The sequence below is a fragment of the Rhinichthys klamathensis genome, unplaced genomic scaffold (genome assembly GCF_029890125.1).
Source record: "Rhinichthys klamathensis goyatoka isolate OS25496 unplaced genomic scaffold, OSU_Roscu_1.1 h1tg000003l_1, whole genome shotgun sequence".
NCBI lineage: Eukaryota > Metazoa > Chordata > Actinopteri > Cypriniformes > Leuciscidae > Rhinichthys > Rhinichthys klamathensis.
The window spans coordinates 4,241,602-4,267,532 of record NW_026606556.1 but is presented as its reverse complement, the minus strand read 5'-3'; the positions used below and the strand labels follow the sequence as shown (position 1 = coordinate 4,267,532).

Here is a 25,931-nt window from a genome sequence, read left to right as displayed (position 1 = left end):
AAAAGGCGACGTAAGCCATCTCCTCTGCTCTGGTATGTCGAACTGCCCATTATAAAGCCTTATCGAGCACCCACAGGTTGCTGCAAGCACACATGCAGCATTGTTATTAAAATGCAGCTCTTTGAAAGGGCTGCCGTTTTGTGCAGCAGCCATATTCACCCCCCTCCTTCCTCCTTTTTTATAGTGTGTAACTCCCCCACCTGAGGTAAAAAGACACCGGGGCGAGCTTCAATCAATATTTCCCTGGGATAATGAAGACTAAATCTCTCTGTCATTCTCAATTCATTGGTGACTCACTGTGTCGGAAGGCAGGGGGGAAATGCGACCTTACAAGTCCATTGTACTCTCTCTCTCTCTCTCTTTCTGAGCGTTGTGTGGGGGATGAGAAAGGGGGGTTATTTATAAAAGTATTAAAAATGAATGCATTCAGACGTGACGCTTCAAAAAAGCACTATTGTTGCCAGCTTACCCTGTTGCCTAGTTTTTTTTGTTTTTTTTTTGTGGTGGTGGTGGGGGGGGGGGGGGGGGGGGGATGGATTCACTGCCTGCTTCTGTGTTTCTGTTACTGATCAGGACCTGTGTGTGTTTTGACAGGTGACGGGCTGGACAACAGTGTGGCATCACCCAGCACAGGAGATGACGACGACCCCGACAAGGAGAAGAAGAGGAATAAAAAGCGGGGTATCTTCCCTAAAGTGGCGACCAACATTATGAGGGCATGGCTTTTCCAGCACTTGACGGTGAGTTCAGTAAAGTGATCTTTCCTCTTGCTGCTTCTCTTTGAGTCTTTTACAGCCAATACTGAATGCTGCACTTCAAAGCCCTTGAAATGGTCAACGCACATGCTTTCATTCACTTTATCTTTCCTAGCCTTAACAACACATGCTCTAAGTTTTAGGCCGAGAAAAAAAAATAGCATCAAGCTATAGATAGCAAAGATAGAAGTTAGATGACAGAAGTCGTCAATTTCAATACTTTTTTACTGTTATTTATGGAGATTTTTAGTAGGTCTGCATACAGTGTGTGTCAGCGTATTATGCATATGACATGTATTGTTCAAAATGACGAAAAAGTATTTGTAGTATCAAATCACGTAGTGTAGCAATTAAATAGTTTTTGGAGCCACTGTACGTCTAAGTTACATGATCAAAACTGGGTTAGCTCGTTAGTTGAATGTGTTTTTTGGGCTGGTGGTTGGTTCTCTTACTGTGGGAGTCCACACCTGCCAATGAGAAGTGATAGAGCAGCACAGGCCATTGATGTGGTTGGCTCTTCCTCTTGCTTTGACGGATTTCACTTCCACTATTTCATTTACCACAAAGTAATCGGAGTGCTGTCAAGACACCACTTATCTCCATATATCTACCCTTCTCACAGGCTTAACACACCTCTGCCAGCCTCGCTCTCACACGCACATGCAGACTCTGCACAACTCATAATAATAATGTCTCTTAATTAAAGACAGTGAAATGTTCACGTAGGTGTATTTTCAATAAACATATTACTTAAGCCTTCACTTGTTTGTGTTACGCTTTATGACTGAAGTAGCTATTATGGCCAGCAGCGTGTATTTTTAGGTGTTGAAAGGAAGTGTGTTTCTAACCAAGCTGGAGTCAAAAGGGAACCCATTTGATCAGTGCCAAAAGCCCCCACATGCTCGCCCCCTGCCCCCCATTTCTTACATCTGTGGCACAGAAACTATGCCTGAGTACCCCAGAACTTCACCTGCCCCAAGCACACCCCCAACACACACATACACATACACACACTCAAACCCCCATCAACTACCACCTTTAGCGGCCCCAGGAGAAAGGTGTGTGAAAAGAAAGCCATTTGCCAGTTCACACAGGCACACACACACACACGTACACACAAACAACAGTGTGCAATATCCACAAGAGCATAGACTGATGGAAGTGTAGTTTCCTGTTTGTCTTGGCTGACTATTATGGTGGACAGTATTGTGTCATTGAGAGCTCGTTCTGTCTAAATTGTTCGTGTTTAACTATACTTCAGGGACAAAACTCTCCTGGAAGTTTGCTAAATCTGACAAACCCCCTATTTTAGGACATCTTCAAGGTGAAAATGATTCATAAATAGTTTATTATTATTATAAATATGCATTATGTTTTAAAAGGTACAGTTAGAGTTTAGATTAGGCTTTGAATACCACTCTTACTATTGCTCTACAAACCCCTACTCTAAGTAGTAAACTTTGCTGCGTAACATGTCCTCGGTTGTTCGTGCTCTGTGTACCTTAAATGATGGGATTTGTTAAGGAACGATGTGCTATTACATTGAAGAAATCATACCTTACAATTTTGCACCCTAGCAAGCACTTAGCAGTGCTCTAGCAACTACTTAGAACACTTAGCAAACAACCACATAACATCAAACAAGCAAACACCCCTAACAGCCTTGCATTGTGATTGTGGGACACTTTTGAATGAAATGACAGCGATTGCTAGTAGACGTTTATACTTGACTTTAGTATCCAATCAACCTCCAATTAATTGAAAATGACTGTAAACACTCCTTAGAGAGAGCGATAGAGAGAGAGAGAGAGCACAAAACAGTGCTTGAGATGAAAAAATGTAAAGAAACCAATGTCACCCCGCACCCCACAAAGAGTGAGGGAAAAAGGAATAGATAAGACCGATAGAAAGAGGGAGAAAGGAAGTTGACTTTAATACAGAGACAATGAGTGTTGCTTTGATCAGATCGAAACATAAATGGAAACACTTTCAGGCTCTGCCCCAAATAGGTTTGTACAGCGCTCATTACGGCAAACTTGAGAAATTAGACTTGTTTCACTCCCTGCTTTGAGTGCCTTACTCTGACAACTCAGCATTTGAATGGGGAATAAAACAACACGCAGCACGTGAGGAACGGATGACTGATCTTACGGACAATGCAATCGTCTCGCCTTCCGTTTCCAACCGTCTTTTACTCAAAGGATGTCGGAAAGTCTCAACTGGGGCCACAAAGATGTAGGAGAAAGTGTGAGAGCTCAGGATTGATGTAAAGAGGTAGTTGCCGAACGTCTCTTTTCCTCTGAATCAATGTGTGAAGGAACAGTCCTCATGTCTGGCCCCTGGTGATAAAGATAGCGGCAATTAGCGAGCGGCACAAACAACACACGCAGATGATAGCCTTCTGTCTCAGAGAAATATATGTGTTGCACAGTTCACGGACCAACAGCAGTAGGAATGCGCTCTTTGCATGTCACATGAATCAAACGGTAAAGCCATTGTGCCGAGGAGGAAGTGTGAAGTGGGTGGCAGTACAAGATAATTCTGATGAGCCATTCGGTGGAAGAGGAGGAGAGGAAAACAATAAGCGGAACGGAGACTGATACAGAGGAGACGGCGAAGGCTTATGGGGTAGCTACACCCTAAAGCTGCTCTTTAATCAGTTGTTTTTAGTTCCCAGTTATTAGCTGGCTTCCAGGGCGAGTGGAAGAGGGAGTTTTGCTGGTCTGAGAATAGCATGGAGAAAGAGGGAGAGATGCTAGCTAATTACTCACGAGTGTTTTAGCATGCTGTAAAGCTGGCGTGAACACATTCCAATAAACTTTGTGGTGAAATAAAAAAAACAAAAAACAAAAGGCCCTAAACCTCTGTTATTTTTCCTGCTTTAACTGTTGTTGTTTTTTTTTTTTGTTTTTTTTTTTATCTGAACAAAGATAGTGAGACTGTGCCAGGCATCCTGGAGAGGAATGCTGGGTGCACTGAGCAGCTTTCCTGTTCCCGTGGCTGTGAAATTGGACTCTTTCCCCCCCTCCTTCCCATTCCTTGTTCCCTCCTGATTTTCACCCTCTATCTCACAAACAGTATTTTCTTGTTTAATTTAACAAGAAAAGAGTAATAAATGGAAGCCATTGCTCCAAATCCCGCTGTGCTTATGTTTTTGCACTCAGATCCCCAGTGAAAGGGCAATTTGCTAAATTATGTGATAGAGTAATTAGATGAAAGCCAGGCTTCAGATTGTTGCTATGCAGCCACAATAAGGACTGATCCTGGAACAGCTGAATATTAGGCTCGCTCTGGGCTTCGTCCTGTTTGTACACTGAACCAGAGAGCGAGAGGAAGCCTCCATAACAGCTCGTAAAAAGCAAACCACAGCACAATGTGCAATCGCGCCCCCCCATTTTACGTGGTGTTTGTGTTCAAAATGAGACTGGAAGGCATAATCGCTTTTAATGCAATTAGGCTCCAATTTAGCACCCTCTTCACACACATGTAACAATTCTGGTGGAGGCAACATTCTTGTTTTTTCTCTTACTCGCTGGGAGCACATTTTGCCAAACCTCAACTGTGCTGCATCTTGAGCAGAACCAGGTGTGAAAAACGCTATAACTCATTTCTGCACTCAATGGACTGAATCGTGCAGAGGGCCCTGAGCTGGTTGGACCAGCAGGAGGGGGAACGGGCTGTGTCCTCTTCGGGGAGTTGGGTTGAATTTGTTGCCCCATAGTTGGAGGCTGGAGTCAGGGGGAGAGAGTTGGTTTGAATTGGCCTGCTGATGATTTCCTGGGCAAAATTACAGATGTTCAGCATATGACCTCCTCAAAAAGTAGTGCATGGAAACCACAGAGGGGTTTTCAAAAGGCTGGGGTTCTCGGTTTTACTTTAAAAAAAAAAAAACACTGAAAGGGAGTCATACATTTGGCACAAAGCAGTGAATTTTCCTACAAGCCCAATTTAATTCACTAAGTCAAGATAAGATTTGCACTAACATGTCTCACTTATTAATCAAAATCTATGAACTTGTGCAGTGTAGAAGAATATATGTGGTGGAAGTGCTGTGCATAGCAAAATAGGAGCGTTAAAATGTACTTGTTATGACCAACAGCTAGATCCACAGTTTTTAAAAAGAATGAAAAAACTGCCATTGTATTCATAGTTCTTAGCATTAGATACCATCCTGAAAGTTGTCGGTGAAATGGTTGAGATGGTGCTGTGTTGACATTGTTCAAACAGCAAGACCCGCCACTCGTATCGCCATAGCAACTGGGTGCCCTGACAGATCTTATCACAAGGGTTTGGACCTGATGATATGTTGCCTTGACCACCTTTAGTTGTCAAGCTAGCCTGTTATTAGCTCAATGAAAACTTTTGAGAAACTTAAATTGCACATTGCAAACACAAAAATAAAATTGTAATTTATCAAACATGCAATTTTTTCTAGACAATATATAATTTCTAAAATGTACATTTTTGCGATGTGTCTTTATAAAATATTTTACTATGGGAATGAATTCTTTGATATAGGATATGTAAGGTAACAAACATGTGTATTATCATCAAGAAATATAAACACCCCCAGAATTGTCTGTCTACATAACATCACAGGCACCATTTTGTATCGCATAAAAAACGTGGGCACCATTATTGCAAGTGAGGCTCTGGCTGGCTCCTCTTTGTCAAGAAAAGTAACATCCTTGTAAACAAACTTTAGGCATGGTAACATTTAGCCAAGAGCTCACTCTGAATAGCCTTGTCAAAAAAGCCACCACATCCATTAGAGGTCAGAGGTCAACCAGGCCTTAGATGCCATTAGTCCGTGGTTATTTATTGCCATGAGATGTCAGCGCACTGGTCACCCATGGCAACCCCAGTGTGGCACTCCGCATCTGGCCTGGTGGGGAGCCCTACTCTCAAGTGTTCTCTCACCTTTACCACACAAGACCAAACCTCAAAAGAGTCATGCACATACACAAATTAAATGACCTGGAGCTCTGAGTGTGCATTGTTTTTACATTCATTCACTCGTTCATTCGTTTTTAACTAGAGCAGAAAGTCCATGTACATTAATATTTGCAAATTGAATTTAGCAGCCTAAGGTCGCTGGTTATTTCTTAATTCCATCTAAGTGGCAGTGAGTACTGGAGGCGCCATAAAATTGAAATAGCTTCAAGGAATTCGTCAGACAGTGAGGATCAAGCACTGTGGATCTTTGAAAAAAATGGCTTCTTTCTTGACTCCGTCTGCACTTTATGTTCTTCTGAACTGTGCTTCTTTGCTGTTTTACTATGTTTCTTTCAGCCAACTGGGTCTCTACCTCAGCTGTTGTAGGTCTCTGTGGTGTTTTTGTTTGAGAGCGAGAGGATACATGTTTATTTGTGTGTGTGAGACATTTGGAAGCAGTGACTTGATGCTTTTTTTTTTATAAAAGTTGGTGTCAAAGAAGAGGCAGCTGAGTCAATCTTAGGGCTGTGGCTGCCCATTGAGGCAGGATGCGCCCCCCTGCTCCCACATCTTGTAATGAAAACATCATCAATTACCCCACTGACAGGCCCCTGGGATGTGGGGCAGGCAACTCTTTGGGGCTGGTCTTTGTGGATAGACAGCCCCCTTCACCCCCACCCCTCACCCCTAGAGAGGGAAAGAGAGAGAGGGTGGAAAAAGACTGTATATCCATCATTGGCAAGGCTTCGAGGGTGACAGCGTAAAAGGCATTGGTGTGTCATGGGCAGAATGGATTGAATTGGCAGACTCCACATGGTGCAAGAAGAGGTGGATGGACACTGCTCTGTCACTGCTGACACAGCCTTTCACAGGCCATCTGTGCCTTGATTGATGAGCACCACATCAGTAGACGTTTTTCTACCCAAGCCCACCACAGCGTCCCCAACATCAGCTGCACCTTTGGACTGAGGCTTTGGAACAAAGACAGAACAGTGCTTAATTGACACCACTCTCTCTTTCTGCGTCCCAACGCAGTTGGTTGGCTCCCTTCCTCTGTAATGTCCCTGAAAGGCAGTTAAATTTTACTTCATGTAACCTCTGAACTGTTGAAGCATAGCTGGCCCAGATGAGAGCTGTCCCTCAGACTTCCTTACTGCTCTCTAGAACCTGACAAATTTGTAATGCCCACAGGGCCAGCCACTGATGCAGCCATGTCATTGGAGAAGATAGGGTTCATGTACACTGTTTTCCACTAGTAGGCCTACACTGGTGGGCCTCACTGAATTCCATCCGTCCAGCTTGTTAACATGAACTCTTAGGAACTTTCATTACGTTGTCAGTTAGAGAAAGTTATACTCCGGCCTGCTATATCATAATAGTATTGTATTTCATTATCAGCTACTTGTGAAGGATTAGCCACTAACGACTGTTGAGTGTGAAATCATGCTAGGCCAGCATGGTCTACTGTCTGCATACCAGCCATGGCATTAACGTGACAAACCGTGCTGTCTGTCTCTCAATTCTAGTTTATGTGTAATCCCACTAAAATGCTTTGTCAGCATGAACTCTGGAAGAAGCTTGGAGCTCAGGTGTGGTGCAAGGTTCTCCTATATTCACCACCTTCTGAGCAGTCTGTCTGTCAAAGAAATTCAGTAGCCTATTGTGGAAATAAGGGTATAAATATCCTGAAGTCTGGTACATTCCATTTAGATATCCACTAATCACTCAGTGTTGGTGACCATGGTAGTGTTAGTTTGGTTGTCATTGGGATGGACTTATGGGGCATTTAGGGAGGATGTTAATCAGGGATTATGGTAGATGCTTGATCCACAACTGCTAGAGCTTGGAAGGGCAGAGTATACAACCTGAGGTGACATAAGGACAGTCATATTTGAATGTCTATGCAAGTCTGCGTTCTACAGCATTGTCAATTTAAATATTTGGGTGTCAGTCCAGCGTGTTCTGTTCTGTAATGCATCTTAATCCGAGGAGTACTGTTGGCCAGAATTTAGCTATGGTTTTGCCAAGAGTTAAAGGTCCATTGATGTTTTTAGATGGTGCTATGTGTGGAGATTCAGACCAGGATTTGCTGATTTACCCTAGCTATGCTGTAATCGTCAGTGCTCAGGGATCTTTCCGCCTGCAGTCACCAGCTCAATACCTTTTACTTACAGCCACTGCAGAGCATTCCCCCACAGAGCAGAGCTCCAGCAGTCTGTCCCAGATACTCTTGGCTCACTCTGTTTGTGTGTGCATGTGCGCCAGTGTATGCCTGATGGATTATATGGCAGCAGAGACGCGGTAATCAGTTTGCACGTTTGCTGAACTAATTTATCAATTCGGTTCCTCCTACTTGTAATCTCAGCCATGCGTGCTGCTCTGAGCTCATTGTGCTTTTCATCTGGGGACAAACTGTTTTTCAGGAGAAAACGGCACTACCCTCAGGCCTCTTGATGGGTTTTTTCCCCTTCATGAAGGAGTCACAGAGCATCAACAGCGTAATTGTCTGGCAATGTGTCTGAAAAAAAGTATACAAACATTGAAACACATGCACTCATTTCTGCATCAGTATCACCTAGACTGACACTGCTTCATTTAGCATCACTCCATTCCAGTTTGCAAGCGAAGTTGGCCAAAACAGGAAAAAGGGGCAAGCATTTTATAGTCTATCATTAACTGTGCTGTCTTGGAGAGGAGATAAATGAAATTATTGTATACCATCATGCGTAAGTGCATACATAGTTTAATGGAGCTAGCATGTCCTGTGTACTGAATCCAAAACCCTTTTAAAGTGCCGTTGCCTTTGTTGTCATTGATTTCCCAAGGTGATGAACAAAGGGTAAATGGTCTTAGACACTTAAAACCTCTTAGATTTGTCTTTATTTGCCTTAACTTTATCCAGGACCTGGCACATACTCAACTATTGAATAGGATTCTCTCCATTTAGCTCTGATAGTGGATCTTGACCTTTTCCTGCCGCGCTGAGTGCATGGTGTTTGCTGTCGCAATAAGGGATGCATGGCTGCATGGGAGCTGCATTGAGAGCACCTGCTGATCCATGTCGTCCCCATGGAGATTTCAGCGTGCAGCCAGGGGATCACTCCCCAGTGTGAGACATCTGCAATATGTGTCTTGAACCAGACATGGCCGTATTTCATCAGATTAGATTCAGACGTTAGTTCACTAGGAGAGGAAGAGAGTGTTGGTCTGTGAGCCTTTTTATTTTTATTTCTCTCTGTTATCAGCGGAGTGTTTTAGCTGTGGTGGAAAAGGAAGCAGACAGAGGCAAGGCGCTGCTCACTTGTTTGTTACGACAGATTAAGTCATCGATTTGTATAAGCTGTGCACCGATGGAGAAGGATCTGTCTTCCGCTCAGTGAGATAGAGAGAGAGAGAGAGAGAATAAAAGAAAGAAGAGGTGGGAGAAGGAGATAAAATGAGCTCACAAAAGAAGAGGAAAGGAGAAATATGTCTCTGTGTTCTTCTTTCCTTCACTCTGCCCACTATTATCCAGGCAGTGAAATGGCATAAGGGAGCAATTGTAAAATACCTTTACCTTCTTTTAACTCTTTTCCAACCGTGACCAGGTTTCTCCTCCCCCCCAGGCCCTCCATTGAACATTAATTAAAATGGCCAGGGCAAAAGGGTAATTATGATAATAACATAATAATATCGTGCAAGTTATTAGAATTTTTTTGTGGTTCCGAAATTGCTTCCTTTGAGTATCACATTTCAGTGGAATTAGCTAAAGGATAATTTCCTTGAAAGTAAAGGCATTGGAAAGGATTCTTTGGTCAAGGTGCAATATAGTAACCCGATTCTCTTAACATTTAATGCACCATGAGTTCCTGCTCCTGCCACTCGGCCCCCACCTTCAACAATCCCAGTTTTGGCTGTTGGGAGGCAGGAGGGTGGAGTAGCTTGTGTACCGAAGCATGCATTAATAGCCCTGCTTTGCATTTCACTCGCAGTCCTCTTGACAATAGCTAAAACAATCATTTGGGTGTTTATCAGCTTTAAACGATCTCAAGCCGCTCTGATTTTGTGTGTCAAGCACAACCGCTGGCTGGCACTCTGCAGAGTTGGTTGGCCGAGGTGGCATGTACCTCTTTGTCCATGATCCTACCTGACTGACTCTACTAAAATCCCCTTCCCCACAGATATTAGACTCCCCCGCCTAGTGCCAGCAGCCCACCTCCAGCTGCGGTCGGCGTGGCAAGGCACGGCGCAGCTGAATTGCTTTTGAATGTTCCCCCTCAAATAGGCTGTAATTACAAGCTTAAAGAGGTTTAGTGGTCCAGTAAACTACATAATCACCCCTGAATTAGCCCGGGCTCATCAGCCGCAGTCCACCAAGCTCCAGTCAGTGTTTGCAGGCTGGCCCCCTTATTACCGTGTGACTGTGAACAGCAGGTGTGGAACAACATGCATCCCCCTTAAACACAGACTCCCCACCCTTCCACTGGTATCTGTAATGAGACTGAATAAGAGGCTGCCTACCCTACTGCGACTGACTTTTATATCAGTGCCTGGACCTGGCATACCTCTTTGCAGGCGCTTGAAGCTATAGGCCACCGCATGAAAAATATAGCTCTGCTCTCCTCTATGTAAAGCTATTCAAATACCAGCCACTGTCTTCAAATGAAGTGGCTTACAAATTCGGGTGTCCAGATATGTGTTATTTTGTCTTTTGCCTGTTGCACTTTGCATTTTTGGATGCAAAGCCTTTAGCTCAAATTTGATAATGTTGATTTAGAGCATTGTGGGCTTGGAAGTTTACACAGATATGGATAGATCTGATTTGTATTCCAGCCCACACCCATCTTTTAATTTTAGACTTACATTCTGTCCTCAGTTGCCTTTAAAACAAGAGTGCCTATTCCCTACCCATAATAACTTGTGTTACACCCTATTCCCTAAACCAACAAAAAATGTTTTTAAGAGGATGACTAATTAAAATGCTGGAAACCAAATTAAACATATCCTCTTTTATCAAAAGTAGAGATTAAATGGTGAAAAAATTCCAAGGGTGAAATTTGCCCAGCTTTAGCTTGTTGTAGTACAAGGATTTCTAAAAACACTGTGTGTGAATAATTCATGTGCCGGCTTTGTGTTGACTTAGCTCGCTACAAACTTAGTGGTGCTCCCAATGAAGCATTCCCACTTTCTGTGAGCCAGCCAGTCACCAACTCCGCCAGGGCATCTTAAACCCTGGCCTCCAGTTGTTTTCTAAATCTAAGATCTTTCTCTCTCCTTTGTTTTTGTCTCATTGGTGAATCAATCTTAGGAAGAAATTGGGTTACAGAAGATTTGCTGTTTTGTTTTTTACTCTTTGTTTTGTCTCTCTCTCTCTCTCTCTCTCTCTCTCTCTCTCTCTCTCTCTCTCTCTCTCTCTCTCTCTCTCTCTCTCTCTCTCTCTCTCTCTCTCTCTCTCTCTCTCTTCAGTTTTCCATATGATGTTTTGTTTTTTTCTTAATGAAGGACAAAACTTCATGTTTATGCCACGTACACAAAAAGGAATTTGAAATGTCTCAACTTTTCCTCTGCCAAGAAAAATCTCTGAGGTTAAGACTTATGGTGCTTTCTGGAGAAATAACACCTTTCAATGATAGTAAATAACTTTGCTACAAAGCTGGGATGTCTCTCATGCCTATCTTACTGACGAAGACAACAAGTGCATAATTGTCTAGAGAGATGATAATGCTCTTAGCCAAATATCAAGGGTAATCTTTCCTCCCCCGGCCTAAGGTTTGGGTTGGATGTAGTAGGTGGCCCTATCTGCAAAAGGCCTGAAGCTGTAGCTCTGGTACAGTTAATGCTAGCAGAGCTGGAGTAGGTGGAGCACTAAACTTCAGACATAATCCTGTTTTCTCAAGGGCCAAGCCACGGAAGAGCGGTGGACGCAGCCCACACGTACAGTGGCTGGTTCTGAGATGGGATATGGAAATGATACTCAGTAGACACCTAGGCCAGAATGGCCCCTGGATCAAGCCTTAGGCATTCCTCAGGGGCAGCTTGGCTTCCATGGGGATTAGCCACAAGGAATATGGAAGTGAGGCTGCAGTAGGAGACCTAGCTGAAATGAACCCTCACATACCTTGAAAGGACCCACTGACCTTAGTCGCCCCTGCAACGTATTTAGTATTAGACATCACATTTCTCTGGGAGATGGGCACTTAGTGGAGGCATTGTCAGATGGAGCCACAGGGATTCATTCTGTGACTGTTTCCTGCGACTCAGTGGGCATGTTACATTTTTGTGCCATCCCTCCCCACTAATTTTCTGTGTGAGGAATAAGCACCATGTTCAGCACACTTATTTTATTAAGTTAATCTTGTATGGAAAGCTTCTTTAATCCAAATCACACAGGATAGAGAGAAATGTTCCCTTAAATAGAACATAACGATAATAACGGTAATGTGGGTAATGAAAGCAGCAGAGTGGGGGAGAGGGGGATTGTGGCTGATTGTAATTAACTGGTTAAATGGAACACAAAAAGATGTGTCCACAGCGATTGGGGGGAGGATGTGTTCAGTATGTGGCCTTAGCCAACCCCGGGAGTCGATGGGTAAAGAAATACTGCTGGGATTCTGGCTTTTTTTTTTGCGGGGGAAGCAAAATGATGAAGAAAACGCAGAGATGAAAAGAACTTCCAAAATAGTTCTCCCCTCACAGTGAACCAGAGAATCCTGTCTAAGGACCTGATAAGGAGCGCAGCTGGAGCTCATCCAGACCTCCTCCTCCCTGTTCTACATAGACACAACTCTCCCCACAAAGACATAAAGACCAAGAGTACACACCTCTCATGTTTCTGCTCTCATAGTCTGGGTTGTACCTCTCAGCTTTCAGGGTACAGTGTAGTAAATACTGGAATTCTACCCTCTCCCACGGAAAGGTCTCCTGACACAACTTGACTCCTCATATCTTGGCTGTATTCAAAACAGCATTCTCGGCCATCGCTCTGAATTGTGGGTAAGGAGAGCAGAGTCAACCGAGGGTTAGGGGGGAAGTCTGAGTTCTGTTTCGAGAAGCAATCTTTAGCTCTACCAGTGAAAGCACGAGAGAATGGGAGAGACCTGTTCACCTCTCTTATCTTGCTGATAGGACACGGACTCTACGCTCTTCCCCGCCATTCCCTGTCTGAGGGGGTCACGGAGGAAGACCAGGAGGGACAATTGTTGATGCACTGGTAGACACACACACACTCACACACACACATACACACACACAAAGATAAGATAAGATACATGATGGAGAACTGAGCACGGGGAGGATCGTTGAGCATCGTTGGCTTGGTATCCACCAGTGCAGAAGAGGCTGGAAATTCTGATGAAAGGAGTAGTATATTTGGACAAGACGTATCATTAAGATAGGCGAAGGGAAACAGGGAGGATTCGTTGAGACTTTCCATCTGTTCTTTAGGCAGTGTTATTGCTTTCTCACTAAAGCATCACGAGACCCTGAGAAAACAATTCTCACCCAGTACTGCTGCCAAGAGGATTAAAATACTCAGTCGCTCTCTGACTATAATAAAATCTGTTGGTTTCTCTCCGTTAAACCAGAATCTAAATCACACTGTTTTGACGCATAGAGATAATTTGGTGTTTGGAGACCAACACAAAGGGAAAAAAGGGTTTCTAATTATATCCACTTCATGAGTTTATGAAAGCTTTAATATTATGAAATACATCAGCAAGTATGGAAAAGATGTATGAGAAGATTGTTGCAAGAGTTGGAATGGATGAACATTTAGGAATGTCATGAAGGAAGGGGTTGCACAAATCTGAAATCTGCAGAAAGAAGTATGCACAGTTATCTGTTTGAGAACAGGCATCAGAGTCACCTACAGATAAGAAAAGAAAAAAAAAAGGCCAAATCAACAATAAAAATAATAACAACTCAAAGTCTGCCGCAGTAAAGTAAATTTCTGTATCACCTGTTGTGATTGCAAATAGACCCTGGACAATTTACTTAAAAACCGAAAAAAGGCAGGAGGACCTAAGTTAGAAGTGTATATGGATGTTTTCCAGGTATGACAAGTACAGTAATAAGTGTAAATAGGGCCGCAGTCACTGCTGCCCCATTCTACTCAAATACTGGTGTGACTACATCGGGGTCATTATGACAACAAAGGTGAGGCACATATGATGCTGTAGGCTAAAGAGCTTGACCCAGTTGGCGTTTGTACAGGAATCCTGTTTGGGTACTGCTGAATGCTCACAGTCGAAGCCACCTGTCAATCACAGAACAGGTCTTTGTATGGGGTTTCTAGGATTTAATGAGAAGTTAGGATAGGATTAGGTTACATTTAAGTTGAGCTGAAACTTGACTGCTCGTTTTCTCCACCCCATTGTGCATTGTTGTAACATTTCATTTTGTAAAGTTGTCTAACAAGTTGCCTTAGTTGACAGTCCTCCTCCCACCACTTTTCTTAAAAGTGAAGCCAGCACATTGCATTCTTCATTTTATGCTTCATCAATGTTTTTATTATATTTAACATTTGAGTTTTAGTATGAATCATTCCCTAGTTACCCCTACCTTTACAAGTTTGGAGCACATAATGTATGACTCATAAAACGTAGCTGTGGAAGAGATTTCAAAATAGCAGTTGCAAAAGAATTTTGTATGTAAATGGTCTGGCAATATGATAATTTCTTCTTTCCAAATTGTGTTGTCTGAGTAAAACGGAATTTAAAAGGTTTTAGTGTAGGAGAGGTAGTGTGAAGAACACAATGATGTGTGAATCTCATCCGGTCTCAGCGCTCTCATTCCTGGAATTGCAGTGGCGCAGAACTGGAGTCATTCTTTGATGGGCCGGCAGCAGAACAGGCAGCGTTAGTGCTGTCATATAGCCTTCGGCACTGCCTTCCCCAAAAAAGTCATGAGGCCTCTGATTCTTTTGTCCAGACATGTACTTCAATATAGGGCTGACTAGCCATTGTGCCACACTTCATGCCATTATTTTATACACAGTCCGTTTAAAATTGGGCAGGACTTCTTTCCTCTCAGATAATTTGGTTAACTACAGAATAGAACAGGGATGAAAGTAATCTAATGTTGGAGTTGATTTTATGATTATAGTTACATTACATTTTTGATGCTCACAGGCCTACTATCAATGATGATCACTGATCAGATGACAGTGAGAGAGGCTGGAATGTTGTTTTCTCACATTTCAAGTCCTGGCCCTGGTTTCACACAAACTTTATCATTGTAGTTTATAACGACGGACAATGGATATGATAAGGGGATACATTTAAAAAAAAAAATTTAATCTACTCAAAAATGGCTGGAGGCGTCACTACAATTATAACTTTCTGCATGAAATAATACACAGTTTGTTCCAATTACCTACAATTGGATCACATGAAAATGACAGAGCGACAGGAAAACAGCTTGCTTTCTCTGGCAGTACCAGTAAATAAACATGCATTCAGCAACATGAAAGACATTCCAATTTATTATTGCTCAAAAAGGAGCAGACAACCCGTGGCGCCAACCATTTTTACATTTCTGTTTGTTCATTTGGAAGCCTTGTTCTTATTATACTTCTCAAAGGGTGAATCAGAATCACAATTGATGATGTCTTCCTTTGCAACGCTATATGTTAGATCACATAAGTAAAAGCAAATTATATTCACAAGCGCCCTTTCCTTGCCTCATACATGGCTCAACCAGTTACTGTGCTGCAGTGTCAATGATGTTGACTCATTATTGATAGAAGTCGCTGTTTAACAGCGATCCATTGTCACATTGCTTGATTTGCAACCCAAAGCCAAGTTAAAGCCCCTGTCTCTGTTAATCTCTAACAGGTTGTGCCAGGTTTGGTACTGGGCTTAGAAGGTTTGGATCTGTTAGCATAGTGAGACAAAGGGCACACTGAGCCATCCACAAAGACTGGATGTGTCCAGGTTTGTGTATTGTGTTGACAAAGCATAATATGAAAATAGTGTTCCACAGAAATGGGAAAGCCGTTATTGCTGTGCTTTGAGGCCATGCACAGGGTTCTCTCTCTCACTCTTTTTCTCTCTGTCTAGGTATAAATATGGTGTAAATATCTTTACACACTGTACCTCCCATTTTACATGCTCAGCAGGGGCCTCAACGCAGGCTCTGTCTTGTCTTCGTGAACGGCACATTGTTTAGACTCAAAGCTAGCTAGCTCCATACTTCACACTAACGCAAATATAAATCAAGCAAATCTCAGCTCACCATTATTTAAACAGCTGGATCAGCTCAAATCAAGTTCATAACTTTAAGAACTCAGCTGTATCGAAGAAGCTTATTTTCAGTACTTTGTACATTGTCCATGTTGACATTTAGATGTTAAGTGGCTAATCATCAAAAATGAGGGTTATCTTACAGCTTTTAGGTCTGTAAATATATGTGGTCTGTATTCCACGCAAGGCTTCAGATATCCATTCTCCATCATGCATTCATGACAGAAAGATGACTAGAATAAATTTCAGTAGGGTTGCACGGCATAGCACTCTAATTACTGTTTCTGTTCCCACACTTCACTTAACTTTATAATTGGCTTGCCTTTTTCGCTGCCATTAATTACACGATTTCATATTCCATTAATGACTCTAAGAAAGAGACACACCTCACTTTTTCACACTAATTAACAGCTGCTTTGCCACTTTTCCGCACAAACGTGTGAGCAACATTTCCCTTCTGTACCTCAGACCTTTCTCTCACTAACAAATGTGCTCATTAATTGATTTATTTACAATGTTTCATATATCATTTCCTGTGTTTTTTTTAGCACCCCTACCCTTCAGAAGAACAGAAAAAGCAACTGGCACAAGACACCGGACTCACTATACTACAAGTGAACAACTGGTAAGTCAATTGTACTTTTGTGTTTACATGCAATCAATAGCTTCGCCCCTGGCAAGCAGCTCCTAATGATTTGAATTAATACACTCCCCTCCCCCCGCTTTTACTCGCCCCTCCCATCAGTCTTCCACTTATCGCCTCATCTCCCTGCAAATCAATTCACCCAAAGGGATATTGCCGCCAGGAATTTTCCAACATTTTTCTTTTTTTCTTGTTTGTTCTCTCATTCAAATACGAACCCCTGTGAGAGCAGCTACTCTTACGCCTCTCTCAACTCCCTCTCGAAACCCGTCTGCCCCGCAATCACTGTGACATGGGACTCGTTGTCTCTGCCTAACCAGCTAGTATTTTCGCCGTTCCCACGTCAAAAGTTCTGTAAAGGTTGACAGGACCTTTTGCACGGGCGCGTTTGTTATCAGAGATGGCTATCAGTACATACTTATTGTTATTAGCCATGTCTAATGAAGGGCCTGATATAGGGAGTGGAGAGGTGAAACTGAGCACAGGAGGGAACGTTTGATGCAAGAACACAAAGAACAACCTTAGCCACATATTTCTTCATGAAATTCTGTTCGCAAACTCTCTCCGCTCTTGTTCTCCGAGTGTCAGAGATTGATATTGCTAAGGATCTGATTACATGCCCTAATCCATTAAACCGGCCTTGATGTAGGCGCTCAGAACATGGGATGGGTTACTTTACTTTAAAAATGCATTCTGAAACAAATTATTAATCACAAATGAATTCCCTCACAAAGGTAATCAGTAGCCTAATCATCCAATATCATTGCATCAAACTACTTTTGGTTAAAAAGTCATTGCAGTGAGTTGGCAACTGTGAAAATGGTTTGACCATGTTTCACTTGAGTGTCATGTCATTTACATGCGATAGTTGCATTTATCATGGAAACTGGCTTCTTATGAACTTGTGCTAAGTGCTATGGAATGCAAATCTGAAAGTTTGTATTTTAGTAATTGTTGGTAGGACTATACATTTTTATTTAAAGATGTAAATTCTGCTAGCACTTGTGTTTTATAAAATGTATCGCTAAACATTCAATTTAACTGTAATACAATACAGTTTTGTATCCTGATTATGTAATGTTATTCCACCAGGCTTCTCAAGCTTATTAACAAACAATATCTTGCTATGTACACCAGATGTTAGGAGAGCTAGAGAGATGGGAGATGTATTAAAGCCCATTACACAAAATGTAATTTCTGACATAATCATAATCCTTACCATTGTTCAGTTTGGTACCTTGGACACAAGACTAAGAATGAGGATTAATTTACAAAAGTGGCCTATCAGTGGGACGCAGGCTGGCGGACACAGGGAATCTTGTTGGGGTTATCAATTTCTGTGACCTCACAACAACCCATGGGAGATCAATTCTTTCAGCCATATTAGTTAGCAGAGAGAACACAGGCAATTACTTCACACACTGTCCTGTCCTGCACCATCACTCTGGCTGCTGGGCTGACTCATTTTGTAGCAGGATTTGGTGTATGTTGGAATAATTGTCATACTGCCTGTGTTGGTGTGGATGCAGGAGAAAGAGCACTTGCCTAAGCAATGAACCAGAGGTGGTCGATTTAAGCCGCTAAACCCTGCATGCTGAGATCTTGCTGCCCTCTCCCAGATTGTGTGCATCAATGTTGATGATGTGTGTTTGGGTATGTGTAGAAGGGCGCAGATGACATGGAAAAGTGTGTATGGAAACAGAGAGAGAGAGAGAGGCTCAGCACATTTGGGGTTAGAGAGTAGGATCTGTCATTTCATAGGCCTGTGGTTGTGCTTAGTAGGAAGCTCACCATTGGGTGTCTCCATGGCAACCCCTGGTGATGTTACCTCCTGACCTGCTGATTTTTAGAGGCAATTTCCCTAGCTGTGATTCTATTTATCAGACTAGTCGAAGCACAGGGCCAACATAGCTTACTCCCAACATACAGTATTCGTGCAAAATGTACATAATTAGATTGTAGAGTGCCTCTCTATTCAATTACTATGTAAGTCCATATCATTCAGCTATATCTCAGCGCAAAACATTTTTTTTGATTATTGGACTCAAGGGTGAACATGAGGAAACGTGACACCAAACAAACAGCTAACAGATTGAGCTAAACAAGAGATCAACCGAAAATGACAGCTTCCTTAAGCCCTGCTCTCATAGACTTGTTAACACACATGTATGTGTCCATTATTGATGAAGACTCAGAGAATCCGCAGGCTGAAGATTAAATAAAAAATGCTAAAGGCCATGCGGGGTGCTGATCACTCATGAATTATTGGCGATGACATAACGTGAGGGACCGCTGCAAATCTGGGTCCACATATTAACAATCGACCCACGTGCGTGTGTGTTTATTCGACATGAATTGAGAGTGTTTGAAAACTATTCCTCAAATCTGGACAATACGCAGTAGATGTACACTTAGTCACACCCTCATGGTCACTCTTACGCACACATGAGCAGAGACGCATGCGTGCCAGTGGACACGCATGAGCACACAGAGACAGCCTAAGACACAGAGAGCGAACGCGGCATCAAAGAGGGGATGTGGATAGACGGTGTGGGATCTATTTTTGGAGGGTTGATGTCAGAGCTTTGATAGGGATTATGTACAACCGCATAATGATGTGGAGGTAGAGTCAGTCGTTCAACATCCAAATGTAAAACTTCGATGGAAGATTAAGAATAAGGAAAGATGAAGAGAGAAAGAAAACTTTTAGCCTTTGACGATAAGAGGAAACATTCTCAGAACACTCCATAAAGATCCTTGATGTAAAATCAATGGGCGGGTCATCGGGTTTCACATGTTGCCCGTTCTCCCCTTCCTGACGGAATTTAATAATCCCTTTAAAGATGCTGTTTAAACCTTAGGGATGGATTGTTTTGTCAATAAGGCGGCTTTTATGAAAGTCTTAAAAGCATGGAGTGAAGTGTGGCGGGGCTACTTTAGAGAAACAGCGTCCACACACCCTGGATCAGGTTTCTGCGCCTGAGAGAAAAAAGGAGTGAGAGAGAGAACTGGATGACTGGCATGCTTCACTTCTTTGACAGCCAAGCCCGCCCATGTCAAGAGAAGTTGAAACTTGTTCAAGAAAAGCTCTGGATGATTGCTCTATGTGCATTTCATGTGCAGTATTTGGCAGTGTTCTTATAGCTTAGGGGAAAATGTGACCCCTGACCCAGTAGGTTCCTTCGAGAGGTGATACACAATGTTTTTACCAATACAGAAGCGAAATCTATGTGGTATCTCCTAGACTACAATGAGATTTAAAAGGAAAGCAAACAGAGACTTGTTTGAGAACAAAGATTGTAGTACAGTAGATCTCCACATCTGTGCTAAGATTCTCCAAAGTAAAAGTTTGTCATCAAATCAGTATTTTCACCGAAACATTTCTCATCCAATCTAAATCATCTAAGCTATACTTCCACATTAATTCTATAGGCTCCTTCTATATGTCAACAATTTACAGAAACATCTGAGACGATGTACATATTTGAAAGAAACTGAAAACTTAAACCTCTCGAGCTGTAAAAGAGAAACCTTTGTAAAAGTTTCCTCTGGGTTAGGGTCCCCCCACATGGGGGGGGGGTTCACAAATGAGTTCCCTCCTTTCAGTTGTTTCCATTTTTATGTCTTCCAAAGAAATTTTGAAGACAAATTGATACTTATAAAACATAACTAGTTACATACGTAACGTATGTAACTAGTTATGTTTTATAAGTATCAATTTGTCTTCAAAATTTCTTACATTTCTTATAACTATCCACATAATTAATTCTGCTGAGCTTTCAAAGAGCAACATCTGAGCAATACAATGTTTCTCTGAGTTCTTGTTTTAGACTGAATGTGTGTAAGTGTTTGCTAGATCTATAATTCTGAATGTAGTCTACATGCACAATTATTTGCTTAAGCTGAAAATGCATATATTTCTGTGGTGTCACTGTGCACATATGCATATGTATATGTGTGTATGTGTGTGTGCATGCAACAGCGGCCCAAAGGACGCGAATAGGTCTGGGTGAGATGAGCCATAGCCCATGTCCCGGAGCGGCCTTCACACAGTCTTCCTGTCAAGGTGCTTTAGCGTGAATATCCGTGGCCTTTCAACAAAATACCAACACACCCTGGGGTCAAACCGCCAAACAAAAGACATATTTACACCAGCGAGACACAGGCATGTGGCCCAACCTACACCCTCAAAATCCCCCTGCTACATCAGGCAAAGATGGAAACATAGTGAAGAGCTCAGCTCCATGAAGCTGGGTGGATATAGGGATTGTTTGCCTTGCTGCACAGTTGGGCTCAGTCTGTTCTCAAGTGTTTGCTAACAATTCTGCCATACTGGAATTTCAGCACTTGCTCAGACCTGATCTCTGTGTTGTGTCAACAGCAGACAAGTTGGAGTGGTTTCTTTCTCTCTCTCTCTCTCTCTCTCTCTCTCTCTCTCTCTCTCTCTCTCTCTCTCTCTCTCTCTCTCTCTCTCTCTCTCTCTCTCTCTCTCTCTCTCTCTCTCTCTCTCTCTCTCTCTCTCTCTCTGTGTGTGTGTGTGCGTGCATGTGTGTGCGTTTAGTCATGTGAAGTCTTTGGTAATGTGTGTTGGACTGGGTATGCATAAGTGTGTGTGTGTAAACGAGACCAGCGGAGTTAAAATAGTTTCTTTGTCTCGGAGAGAATGTGTCTCTATATGTGGAGATATATGTGCATGGATGCCTCTTTGGCAGTAAGTTGTCGTAGGATATGTGCGTGTGTGTATGCATGCATTCGTACAGAGTCTGTGAACCATACAAGGGTGCACCCCCCTCTTTCTCTCCCTCTGTCTTACATCACAACAGGCCCCAGGCAATGCCTACATTTTTCTTCTTTTCTCTACTTTTTTATCCTCTCTTTTGTGGGGGAATGTGAACATGACAGACGGAGGGTGGATTGGCACTAGAGCATATTGGTTATGTTTATAAATCTAGGAACAGATTGGACTGCTGATTAGCGAGCCGACCACTGATTAGCTAATGAGCTTTTAGCATTACAGTGATTGCAAGGTCATGCTGAACTTCACCCTTCCAACAACAACCACAAAAATAAGCACACTAGAGCAAGTAACACCTCATATATTTATTCTATAGGCAATGTGTAGTGTATAAAAAAGTACAAATATTGTCCAGGCCATAATGTTTTCTTTGAAATTTGAAGTGGGCAATTTCTGCACAATTAGCTTCACCAAATGAAATTGCAAAAATAATGAAAATAATAATTTTTAAACGAGTTCCATGAAAACCCCTGTCTGTCGTTGGTCGACAAGCATATGCATTTTGTGACTTGCTTTCTATTTTTAACATCTTACATTGTTAACCTATTCTTTGCAACACCTTACATTTCATATTAAATATAATAATGCATAAATCAAACAGTACCATGGTACTGTATATATCAGAATATTTGATCTGATACTAACATGGTGCTGCCACAAGTACGTTTTTGTAAGGCAAGTTGAAGCAAAAAAAAGTGACTAAACTTGTCAGATCACAAATCTTAATTCTTTCATGCATGGCCTCTACTGGTTATTCAAATGAATATACCATCAGTTATTAAAGTAAAAATAGTGTTTTACTCAGTTGGTAAAGGCGTGGTTAGTAAGGCCAGTCAGATCGTATGTGTAAGGTCTTATATGTGTGTCAATAGAACTGGCGGTGCCAGCATGAGCTCTACAGCACCCGGCAGAGACCACCACAGTGACAGCTAGGCGGAGGACCTATTAAACCTGCCGCCGTGATGTCATTTCCTCTCTTGTGTGCCATGTGCTGCCACACACAGGGCTGCAGTTGACGTCCCAACACTGTGCGGTTGTTTGTTTGCATGTTTGCCCAGACAGAGAGGGAGTACTCTCTGGCCCAAGTGCTTGCCTGAGGCATCAGGCTCCATGAAGAGCCTTCAGAGATAGGCGACAACATGGAATAGAGAGCGTTCCAATGTTGTGTTTGGAAAGTGGGCATGTGATGGTGCCCTCCCTCACTGATGTATTATTGCTCTCTTTCTCTTGCTCTCTCTGGACTGGGTGGAGAATCAGAGGAGAGCAGGCAGGCCGCGTTCGTGCCAAGAATGACCTCATAGTCCCCGACTCCAGAGGAGTGGGGAACCGTCTCTGAAGCATGTCCAGCACCTTGCAGCAGTTGCGCTGCGCTTTGTTTTTCAGCGGTCGTTTGAATGCCGCAACAGAGGTTGATCACAGCAATGGTCTACTCTTGCCTCAAGCTGGAGGTTTTCTGGACTGAAGTCTTCATGCATGTTCCTGGCTGAATTGTTCTCTCGAGCAAGTCGTAGCGATCACTGCTGCGGCCCTCTCTCTTTCTCACAGACCGACTATGTGTTTATAAAGTGTGTTCCTCAGCCCCCAGGCGGCGGCCCCACTCTTTAAAAGCGGCTTTAGAGGGGACTTCACAGCTCTGTTAATGGAAAGGTTTCGACTTTGTTTGGTGAGAGGAGCTTGTGGGGGTGAGTTTGCTGAAGTAATAGCCAGCCTCTGTTGGAGGGGGGCTGATGCAGCAGGGATTAGACCAGCCCCTACTTGAGAGCCTCCTTTACATCTCCTCTGTTTTCTTTGAGCAGGCTGTTTTTCTCTGCTAGAGTGGGCCAGGTAATCCCAGTAATGTTTGTGGAAATTAGAAGCAAGGAATTGCTAGCCACGTACACACTACAAAGTTTGGGGAATGACGACTACATTAAAATGTGAGAGTGAATCCCCCAAAATATTGTTCTGTATGTGTACGGAATACCAGAGTCACTCTAGAAATTCCAGTGGTCGACTTGATGATAACTATGGCAAATCTCACAGTTGTATGCAAGAAACCTGGAAGCCAACAGGTTTGGTATTAGCTGGTGTAAGCAGCTAAAGCAAAATTTGCAAATAAGTCCAGACACATGCCTATGTTTCTGTGATTTTCTAGCACCACACCTCAAATGAGCTGTCAGTGTCTAAAAGAGAATGATGTCACTGCATTAACAAGTTGTTTGCATAAGCAGCACTCTGAAGAAAGAGTGGCATCCATCTTTAGCAATAGTGTGTACATGGCCCCTGCTTCTCAAGACCCAGCAGAGTGGGTTCTTCTTATGGGATTCCACCAACCAGGGCAGTCTAAGAAGCAGCGGAGGGGTGGAGGGGGAGACCTGTGTTATTAAGAACATGAAGAGAAGTGAGAAAGGCAGAAACATGCAGTGCGAGGGGAGGAAGAGGGGTGTGATGTGGCTGAATGGAATTGTCTGAGGTGAGAGATGCAAACGGGTGTTGGAAGTTGGTCCTTTATGTATGCCCCATTGCCTCTAGCCTGTCTCCAGCAATGGAACAGGTTAACACCACTCCTCCAGGCCTGGCTTGCAGTGCACTGATTAAAAGGAGTGTGTAAATGTATGTATGTGTGTGTGTGTGTGTGTGTGTGTGAGCAAGAGCGGGTGGGTTGGGGTGGGGGGAGGAAGAGTGTAAATGGAATTTGTGCAGCAAACAGCTGGACTAGTTTATTTAAACACTGGCAGGCCATAGCGACTGACCCCAGATTGACTCGGAGAGAGGAGGAGCCGAGGTGGACTTTTATGACTTTTAGGTCGAGATGAGATGCTCGTATTTATAAAAATTGCCTTGAGGCATGCCAACATGTGAATTACTAATTACTTAAGTAAATGGATCTCTGGAGCAGACACTTATAATAAAGTTGGTTTCACCAGAGGGGTCTTATTGCTTGATTAGCTAGTTGAATTAAAGCAGCGTCTTCAAAAATGTAGTTTGTCAATGTACAAGTTACACATTATTTGAAATCGTTACGCAGTTGAGCTGTCATTTTGAAAAAAGTAGCTCATTACATTAGAAGCTAACAACTACATTGTTAAAGGAGAAATATAATGTATGCTATTTGAATTTATAATTTAAGTAGTATAATTTTTGAATGAAGAAACATCTCAATTAGGGTGACAGCATTAAACTTGAACAGATAAATGTATAGCTACAAAGCTAGAAAGCACATTAAAATACTTTTTTTTTAAAAAGAAGACCTAAAATTTCAAGCAGGGTCTCAAATCCTTTTTTTTTAGTTTGAAAACATCAATGAATATAACATTATGTATATTACTTAGTTTGATGTGTGTGCGCAATACAGTGTGAAAAAACAGAAATGTAGTGTTATGTCACAAAGTAACTTGTAACTGGAAAAGCTACAATGTTTTAAAAACAGCTGAGCTTCTGTCACACTACTGAAAATGTAGTTTGTAGCTATATTTATAGCTCGTTACTCCCAAAAACAGAGTTAGCACGATAGCTAAATTGATAATGCACTCTTACTTAATTTTAACTTAATTATCCTAAAACCATAACATATTTTATGCATTTTCTTTTAATGCATATTTTTCCTGGAGATTCCTGTAGAGCCACAGATGCAGATCCGAATCATCAGATCATTCTATTCCATCGGTATTACTGATATGCCTGTTTGTGGGTTTTTAATATACATGTAAATGTAGCTGAGTGTGTTGAAATGTGATTTCATGAGTGAATTCGGTCCTCCGTAGTCATGCATGCGCCCCCTCAAACAGTTTACATCTGAGAGAAAAGGAACGAGCAGACGAAGGGGGCATTTCTGAGAAAAATGACACACTTCATATGCATTTAGATAGACATACTGAAATATAACCTTTTGTATCTTCAATCCGGATCTTTCCAGCAACACTTATTAAATTATTCCCTAATTGGTCACGCAACAAAGGCAGCTGATGAAAAAGACAATTTCTTGCTTTTAATTGGCCATTTCACGTGCCGTTCGTGCTACACCTGTGCGTTTGTAATGAGAGTGGGATATTAGCGGAGGCCCTGGCAGACCCGACAGAGATCAGATCGACTGTCAGTGAAGTCTGGAATGAGCAATAGTGCTCCAACACATTACGAAACACACACACACTAGCAGAATGAGAAGAACCAAACTGCCCTCTATCAAGGTTCATTTGGCTTATAAACACTCTCATTTCAATCTTTTTTTCTTGTCCTTTTAGTGAAGCTCTGTATTTTTAACCCTCCTCTTTTTATCCTTCTTTGGAGGTGCCACTAGTGGCATTTTGCTTTAAAATAGCCCCCCATTGTCCCGAGCTAGACTGAATAGTTGGCTTCATTGTGTGCCTATGGGAAGTAGAAACTGAACAGGCCATAAACGCAGTCCTATAGCGCGGAGAGGTCGCGCAAAGGTGAACTTTTACTCCTAATGGAGGCTCCAGCTTTAGCCTGGCCCGTATGGCTCTCTGCTCCTTTTGATTGCCTTCTTAACCGTCAGCGCCAGGGCGTCCGCCTGGCTCACAGAACAGAGCATGACCATTCTTTCTCTTTTTCCTCACACTCATACACCCCCACCCTCACCCCCA

At 42.6% G+C, this 25,931-nt stretch overlaps 1 protein-coding gene across 2 annotated transcripts in view; it reads left to right on the top strand.

The window, feature by feature from the left end:
* Positions 1-25,931, top strand: part of meis1b (Meis homeobox 1 b) — a 62,575-nt gene that overhangs the window by 29,036 nt on the left and 7,608 nt on the right. For both annotated transcript variants that reach the window (XM_056249802.1, XM_056249809.1), the window contains exons 8-9: positions 595-740; positions 16,459-16,535. In XM_056249802.1, the coding sequence (XP_056105777.1) occupies positions 595-740; positions 16,459-16,535 (223 nt within the window). The remainder of the gene's footprint in view (positions 1-594; positions 741-16,458; positions 16,536-25,931) is intronic.